Source organism: Pteropus alecto, unplaced genomic scaffold (genome assembly GCF_000325575.1).
Source record: "Pteropus alecto unplaced genomic scaffold, ASM32557v1 scaffold45, whole genome shotgun sequence".
Taxonomy (NCBI): Eukaryota; Metazoa; Chordata; class Mammalia; order Chiroptera; family Pteropodidae; genus Pteropus; species Pteropus alecto.
Window position 1 is genome coordinate 37254441 of NW_006442491.1, and position 8601 is coordinate 37263041.

Below are 8601 nucleotides of genomic sequence, written 5' to 3' on the forward strand. Positions count from 1 at the left end.
ACACAATGGAAACAAACACACGCGGGCTACTCGCAGCGACGTGGACGAGCCCCTCAAACACGACATAAGGGACACCTGGATGACCGCTCACACAAAGTTCAAACGGCGGCAAAACTGAACTCTGGGGAGAAGTCAGAGGGGCTGGGCCGGAGTGCCCCATTTCGTAATCCCGGCGGCAGTTTGGGGTGCGTGCTCTGTGACAGAAGCCGTTACGCTTGGGACGCGGGGTTGGCACACTCGTCGCTGTGCATACTTGCATTACAGGTCTCGATTTTACAGGAAGGGGGTGTTAGGTCTTGAGATTTCCCCCGGGGGAGGAGGGCTGCTGCAGCGGGGGCCAGGCAGGTGGCCAGCGGGCGGGGGAAGAGCGCAGAGGCGGCAGAGGCTGGCACTGCGCAGGGACCCAGCGAGAGCGCAGCGGCCCCACCCCCGCCAGATGCGGCGCCGCCTCCGCGTCCTGCGTTGCTCGGCAACCGGTCTCCCGGGCGACGCGAGACGCTGAACCAAGGGCTGCAGAGTGTAGGGCAAACAGAGACTTCAGGCCCCATGGCGCAGAAACCCATGGGCACCGAGGCGGCCGAGCGCATGAACTTCGTGGCCCAGGACGCGATCTGGTAACGCCAGGGACCCGGTAACCGGGGGGCTGGGCCGTCCCTACCTGATGCGTGCACACCTGGTGACCTCTGTTTCCCCACCAAGTCCTGGAGGTGGTGAGGGGTCCTTAAGGAGAGGAGGCGGTGACAGTGGCACGAGGGCGACGGGAAAGCCTTTCTCCTTCTGAGCCGCACCACAAAGGCGGGAAAGATTTCCATCTGGCCCTATACCCATCTGCAAAGCTTTGCCTGTTGAGAGCGACTAATGTGTTCTTATTTTTTAAGATTTATCAAATTTAAAAAAAAAAGAAACTAAACGAAAATCTTAATCTTTGTTCAATTCGAATGAGAGATACATATGCACTTTATATTCTCTTACTTTTCCTGGGGTTTTTTTTTTTTTATGTAATAAATTTTAATTTGAAGAATAGAAATTCTTCACTTTCTACCAGGTTTATGGTCGGCAGACATTTGAAATAGTTGCTTTTATTTGGCATTCTCTCCAGTTGCTAAATATTATGTCACCTCTTTGAAGTTTTAACCAATATAGGAAGTCACTTGTTTAGATGCCACTGAGTAAATTTTAATAACGACAAACCAGAATTGTTTGCCTCTTACATCTCAGTGACCCTTTTTCATCTCTATGACTTTTACCATTTCTCGTAAAGCCTATAGTAGTCATTTCATATTTTTCTTGAAACTGGCTTTGTTTCTCTTAGTAATTTTATTTTTCTAGGAAACTGTATCACTGTTGAAAATGGAAAGCCAGTATTATTTGGCATAAAAGTATACCAGTATTGATGGTTTTACTATCTTTCTGTAAGTACCCCAATAGGAAAACTACCACAGTAGGATCTGTTCCCCGTGAGCCCTTTCCTCCCTCCTTCATTAGGCAAACTCCTGCTCATCCTTCCAGGCCCAAATCAGATGGTCCTTCCAGTGTTAACAGCGATAGTTAAGCCCTTAGACTATTCTGTCCAACAACTAAAGTGGCCACTGAGCACTCGAAACGTGACTGTTTCAAATTGGGATGAGCTGTAAATGTAAAAGACCAGATTTTGAAGATTTCGTACCAAAAAAAAAAGGTGATATTAAGTTCACCTGTTTATTTTTACTTTTCTTAGTGCGGCTACTAGAAAATTTTAAATTATGTGTGTGGCTCGTACTTTAGGCTTGAGTTACATTTCCAGGGGGGACGGACTTTGCTTTAGATGCCCAGTGCCCAGGTCCTGTTGTGATTCCAAAATAGGAAAAGAAACTTGAAAATCAAAATAAATAAATGTTTCATTAGATGTTTGCAAAAATCTGACACCCCCACTATTCAACTGCCACTCAACTCAGCTCGTAGGTAACTACGTATAAATTATATTTAACGTGAGGTGAAAGCAGGGTTGGGGTTAGGGTGCGGCAAGTGAGGTGCTGGGGTGCCATAGCTAAGAAAGGTTCAATCTCAAGGCCATGTAAGTGCTGGCTCTGCACTTGCAGGAACCTGAGTGGGCGGCTCCTTAAATTTTGCACCCCAGTTGCCTCCCTCGCCCCACCCAGGTCTTAAATCTGAGAACAAAGTTACCTGAAACGTGCCTCCTAATGATTTAACACGCGCCCATCACTGTGGGTCACGAGGCCCCCAGAACCAGGAGCCGAGCATCTGGACAGCGCCTCGTGCCGTCCGCCCCGACCTGTCTCTGCCCCGGGCACCGGCCACCAGCACCTCTGGCTCTGCAGACGTGTGTCTGCTCACGGCAGTGTAAGGTGCTCGGCGAGAGGGAGTCCGACCCCCTCTCCGGCTCCGGCACAGGGTCGTCATCTGGGGAGTGTGGGTGAAGAGTGCCAAGCCCCCCGACGGCCCTGCGGGGGGTCGCTCCTCTAACCTTTTCTGAATGTCGTCCGGCACTTAGGGACTTTCTTTTTCAGGAGATACCGCCTGAAGGCTGAAAACGAAGCCCGGCAGAACTGGGCCCAGAACTGGGGATTTTTAACAACCCCCCTCGAGGAGGTAAATATAAATTTATGAGCCCAGAGGTTATAGAATTGACCGTTTCCAAGAATAAACGGTTACGAAGTGTGTAATTTGCAAGAATAAAATTAAAGCGTGTCACAGGCAAAGACAGCCAACCCTGAAACCTGACGATGCTTCCTTTCCCGAATTTGTCACACACCCACGTGTCCTGGGCGCGTCACCCAAACCGGCTCATATAACCCGCATGACCACCCCTGGGTCCAAGAGGCTGCTGCTTATGCCCATTTCACTAATCAGGAAATCGAGTTCAAAGGAGTGGCAAGTCACACAGCTAATAAAGACAGGCGCCAAGGGGAGAAGCTGGCCGGACCCGCAGGCCTCCGACTTCCCATCTGTTAAATGGGGTAGCAGTCCTTACCCGCCTCACTGCGTGACTGTGAGGATCCGGGGAAACGACATGGTGACGCCGAGTTAATATATGAGGGCTTCTTAGGAAAATATCTTGGTATGTCCCAAGCGAGACAGGCAACAGAAAAGGGCCGGGCATAATCATTAATAGGGAGTGACGCCAGCAAAGAGACCACGGGCCCCATCCAGACAGAGCCACCATCAGCCCGGCCGCGGCTACCATTCAGAGAAGCCAACTGCACATTCCAGCTGTTCAAGACGGTCCAGACATCCAGATGTTTATACCAAATCTTCTGAGTCTAGAACAGCGGCTCAGATGTATAAAACACCATTCAGGCCCACAGAATGCCCGCGTGGGCTTCAGTGGGATGGTGGCCACCTGTCTGCGACCTTCCAAACTATCTCAGGACAGAAGAGAAGGAAGCCACATTTCTTCGGAGGGATGCTGCATGATTCAAACGTTCATGATTCGAGGCAGCGAAAACCCCGTTTGTAACTCACCCCATCCCACTAGCTATGAAATTACGCTATTCTTAATGAGTTTTTTAGTATTTAGTTATACAATTTGAAATTTTATGCATAAAATGAGTCCTTATTAATGTAATATGCGCAAAAGAGTCTACATTAATATTCTTTATACGTAATTAGATTGGGTTTTTGAAGAGTTCAAAATTGCTTTAAAAATTAAAAGGGAGGGTGGAGCTGGCCTCTCATTGGTCCTGGAAACTCGTTGGCATCTTTTTAAAATTTGAGTCCATAACCTGTAATGTTTTCTCAAATTATTACTGGGGAAAATAAATCAGCAGGCCGCACGCGCAGTCGGCGGGCACAGCGGTTCACCGCGTGCAAGCCCCGGTGTGCCCCTTTCTGGCTGTGTGACTGGGGACGAGCCGCCTGGAGTTTCTCAGCTCCGCTTTGGCATCTGGGGGACGATGACGCGGACGCGCCCGCCGGCTCAGCCCGGGGTTCCCCGTCTCTGGGGGCTGTGTTTCAGCTGATCCAGCATGAAGAGGAAGCCCCCACCCCGAAGCCCAAAATGGAGCTCCCCCAGCGGTTCCGCATCCGGCCAGTGACCCCAGTGGAGAAGTTCATCAAGGTTCGCAAAGCCCTTTTCAATCCCTGGTTTCCTGAGTAAGAAACGGCGTTTGCTGCGGGTGCACGAAGCCGGCTGCCAAAGGCGAGAACCCAGCTGGCGCCGGGCCCCGGGGAGTCCGGTTTCCATGCCCACTCGTGGGGGACCCAACAGCTATTGTCTGCGCTTCGGGGAGCCGCTGCACCTGGCTCTGCAGAAGCAGAGGGGACACCAAGACAACGAGGGGCTCCACGCAGAGGAGGAGCAAACACAGGGAGTGGGCGGGAAGGCAGGGCGAGAACCGGCCCCGGCTTTAGATGCAGACGGCTTGGCCGCCCGCCTGTCGTGTGGTCTCGGGCCAGAGCCTTGACCTCTCTGTGTCTCCACCTCCCCTTCGTACAAGGGGTGAATGAAGCACCTACTTCGGGGAATGGTTGTTGATGGTGGTGTTTTCATCTCCTTGCCAATCTGGCGGGGTGAAATGTGGCACCCTGGGTGGTTTTCTACCGCTTTTTTTCTCTTACAAGTTAAAGGGAGACTCGAAAGCTGGTCTGTGTCGTCACGGCCCGTCTGGACAGCAGCGTGGAGAACTGTTGCCTTATGGGTAATTCCACCCGTAGCTGGCTCAAGGAAACTTCGTCCCCACCGGCATTTATTAAGCACCTTCCCTGCATGTGGCCTCTCAGGGGAGTAGTTTTAACACTTTGCCCAGAACATATGTTAGGGGGCTTCCTCCACCAGTGGCAGCCGGCCTCCAGGACTGTCCCCTCCCAAACAAGCGCGAACCCGTTACCCCAACGAACAAGCGCGAACCCGTAACCCCAAGCATATTAAACCTCTATCTCGGCTCTTCCCTTAGAACAAATATTCTTCACCGTATTCAAATCGCCCTGTAAGAGCAGAATGGACGATTACTTCAAATGGAGAGGGGGAAACTGCCTATAAACATTTACTCTCATTTTCCAAAGATTTCAAGAAAATCCAAGGCACTGGATGGAATCGTGTTCTTTTATTTCAGACAGAATCCCATTTTCCTTTCGGTTTTTAATTAAATTCCATGGCTTTTCGTTCCTGTGGTCTCTGTAGTCTGGGTGGCTGTGTGTGGACATATCGTGAAGGCTTCTCATCGAAACAGGGAGATTTGTAACTGCCAGGATCCCATCTGCCAATATTGTCGTGTATTTTATAAAGGGCCGTGTGAACTGTAGCATTTGATATTTCTGCACCTTACTTTTCTTTCTCCTTGAGGCTCTTTTAGCAAATGAAAATTATTTTACCAGCAGCTGAGAGTCGGTGGGTTCATCGCTAGGAGACAGAGAAACGAGCGTTACTTCCAGGACGTGAGCCGCAGGGTGCAGCTGGCTGGGATGTGCACCTTACGGAGGGACCCTGGCTTGGCTTTCTGTCTTCTCCACACCAGGCCTCACGTGCTGGTCCTGACGCCGCCGTAGACACACCTCGTGTCCCTGAGGCCTAAGGTGACAAAGCCCCTGCGTTTCCATTCCAGGTACTCCCGTCCCCCCCGGTCCCAAAGACGACCCAGGGCTTCATCGGCTGGAGATCGGGGGTGCCGGGCCTGAACAAGTGTCTGGAGCATGACTACGAGATCAGGAGCTGCAAGGGGGCGTACGCCAAAGAGCTCGGCTGGCCGGAGCAGGGCATCCACTGAGCCCGGAACGGGGCAGCGGAGGGTGGCCCGCCAGGCGCCTGGAGCCCGTGCCCGGGAATGGAAGAGCACCCACCGTCCCTGCGAGGACACATTCCCCCCCTCCCCCGCCCCGACACCTGCTTATGGGATATTGCACAGGACAGAGAATAGCCCTCTGACGCTTTCGGTTCGTCAGTGCCCCCCTTCCGGAACCTTCTCGTAACACACTCATTCTTGGCTAATGTAATAGATAAGGCAAACCTGGCTCTCTGGGTCTTTTTGTTTTGTTTTGTTTTGTTTTGTTTTGTTTTGTTTTGCTTTGTTTTGCTTTGTTTTGATACCTTTGGAAATTTCTAGGTATGGCTCTTTTTTATGTGATTTAATTTTTTAAATATTCGTCTCGGCCCTTTAATGTCACTCTCCCCACCCCGGCTCATAATGAGATCGCCGACCAGGCGTCTCTGTGCCCACACACCCCTGGGCCCGCTTTTCTGGAGGAACAAAGCACTTTGAGGACCCCTGACTGTCCTTCCCCAGGAGATTTGAAGCTTTAAAGGCAGAAATGAACCCCCGATTTGCCACTGAGAGCAGGTTTCCGGGAGCGGATGGGCTGCTCCCCACGGGCTCGGTACGAAACCACCTCACCTGCCCGGCCACCCTGCCCGGCCACCCAACCCCCGACCCCCCGCAGCACCCGCAGCAGCCAGGCCTGCCATCCGGGCCATTTCCCTCCCCCTCTGGACATCCGACATAAGCTCCTTGGTCACTGCCTGACCCTGAGGTGTCCCTCCAGGTCCTACAAAGGAAGGGAGGGGGGGGCCTGGGGTGTCTGGCTGACCGAAGAGCACCAGGAGGAAACACCGCATGCCCGTGGGCCCCGCCTGCGGGTCCCCGAGGAGGAGCAGGACGCAGAGTTCGCAGGCGGCCTGAGGAAGCCGCTTTGTGTCTGTCTGAGCAGCGGAGGGTGGCGCTTTCGTCACACGGGGAGCGGGCCAGGCAGGAGCGCCACACTCAGCTACCTGCCCTCCTCAGAGACACCTTCCCTCCTCCCTTCACTTGCTCGGGTGGCTCTGCTCATGGGATGGGGTCCTCCCTCTGCAGCTTGACTGTGGCCTGAGGGGGCTTCTACCTGGCAGAACCCACTTGTAAGGCCCAAACCTTCCTGTTCACCTTCCTGTCTGGATGAAGGTGGACGTGCTTTGCCGATCCAGGAATTCTTTCTCCAGAACCTTCCCCTGAGCCTGAACACTGGCCGCCTCTAGCACTCTTCTAAAGGGACTCTGTGACGGCGCAGACACCAAACACCGGGAGACAGAGCTTCTCCTGAATCTGGGCTGTCCCCTGCAAGCTCTGGGCTCGGGGTCTCTAAACCCAGAAGACCCCTGATGGACGAGCTGCTCTGGCCTGGGACATTGACCTCTGTAAAGTCTGCAGGATGTGGTGCCAGTGCCCAGCCTTCCTCTGGCGGGACCGGCTGCAGGCACCTTCTAAGCCAGCCACTCTCCACTGAGAACAGAGCCACAGAGCCACACCTCCTCCCAGTCATCCAGTCAGTTCTCTGTCCCCTCACTGCCCAGAGAGAAAAACTCAGGTTCCCACGGGCTTCCCAGACTGCAAGAGTCAGAATGCAAGAGAAACAGCCCTTCATGGAGCCTTGTCATTCCCCCGAGCATGTGCCACACTCATCACGTGCCACGCAAGCCACATGAGCCACAGACACCAAGAGATGACATCCCACCTGCCGCCCATTTAAAGGAGAAATGTCACGGCTCTTTAGATTCTGGGGGCGGGTGGGGGGCGCGGAGGAGGAACCAGGTATTATAGTTTGAATCGTGTCCCCAAAAAAGATATGCTGAAGCTCTACCCTCCAGGATCTGTGAATGAGACCTGATTTAGGACTAGGGTCACTGCAGATATATAATTACTGAAATGAACATGCGGTCATACTGGGGTAGGGTGGACCCTTAATCCAACAGGACCGGTGTCCTTCTAAGAGGGGAGAGACTCACACAGACACAAACGTAGACACACAGGGAGACAGCCATGTGACGATGGAGGCAGAAACTGGAGGGATGCGTCCATAAGCCAGGGAACACCAACAACTGCTGACAAACCACCAGACGCCAAGAAGAGGCCGGGAAGGAGGCTGCCCCACGGGTTGCAGAGGGAACGTGGCTCCGCTGACGCCTTGATTTGGGACGTCAGGAATCTAGAACCATGAGAGAATAAACTCCGTTGCTCGGAGCCGTGTGGCTTGCAGTCCTTCGGCGTGGCAGCCCAGGACACTAGGAGAGCACTGAATACATGCTGCCGCCTCGTCTCCTCCCCTGCTCAGAAAACACCCTCCTCCGAGCATGTGTCTGTCTTTCATTAGCCTTGACCCAGGCTGTGTCAACTCGAGACCAGGTCACGTGGCCCGTTCAACTCCAGAGATGCTCCCAGTCACCCAGATGTTTAGCCTGATGTAGACAAAACAACGGATGCTTGGCCAAGCCCATTTCTTTTGAATCTCAACATTGTGGCTTCTTGGTCATCGCTGCAGGCAAGGCATTTACCCTTGAAGAAACCCACGTCCCTCATTGTGATCAGATGCCTCCCTCACGGCTGAGCAGAGCGGCCAGAAAGAGCGATTGCGGGGTGGGTACCAGCTTCATCTCGGCCCCACCAGGGTCGAATTTCTACCCGAATGCCATGCGAGAAGCAGCACACGCCCGTGGTCTGGGGCGAGCTTCCGACGCCGGGAGTTGCTTTTTGTTCTAATTCCTGATCGTGAAATGAATCCGAGAGCCATCTTCTAACATCTGTGTGCCCACAGCCATTTGGCAGGAAAAAAGATGGGATCCCTCGACCCTTCTTGACCTCAAGTCTGGACAGGAATAAGACTCTTCTGAAACTTGATGCTGGAGTGACTTGAATTCTT

General features: G+C 53.0%; 1 protein-coding gene across 1 annotated transcript; it reads left to right on the plus strand.

Moving 5' to 3' along the window:
* Positions 1-546: 546 nt before the first annotated feature.
* CUNH20orf85 (chromosome unknown C20orf85 homolog) lies at positions 547-5702 on the plus strand. The gene is made up of 4 exons (XM_006921941.1): positions 547-614; positions 2508-2589; positions 3956-4057; positions 5541-5702. Exons 1-4 carry the CDS (start codon positions 547-549, stop codon positions 5700-5702), a joined length of 414 nt encoding a protein of 137 aa, XP_006922003.1.
* The last annotated feature ends 2899 nt before the right edge of the window (positions 5703-8601 follow it).

Coding starts and splice junctions, on each gene's coding strand:
- CUNH20orf85 (XM_006921941.1), top strand. CDS start 547: ATGGCGCAGAAACCCATGGGCACCGAGGCGGCCGAGCGCATGAACTTC. Junction 615..2,507: donor GTGGCCCAGGACGCGATCTG/GTAACGCCAGGG, acceptor TTTCTTTTTCAG/GAGATACCGCCTGAAGGCTG. Junction 4,058..5,540: donor CAGTGGAGAAGTTCATCAAG/GTTCGCAAAGCC, acceptor TTTCCATTCCAG/GTACTCCCGTCCCCCCCGGT.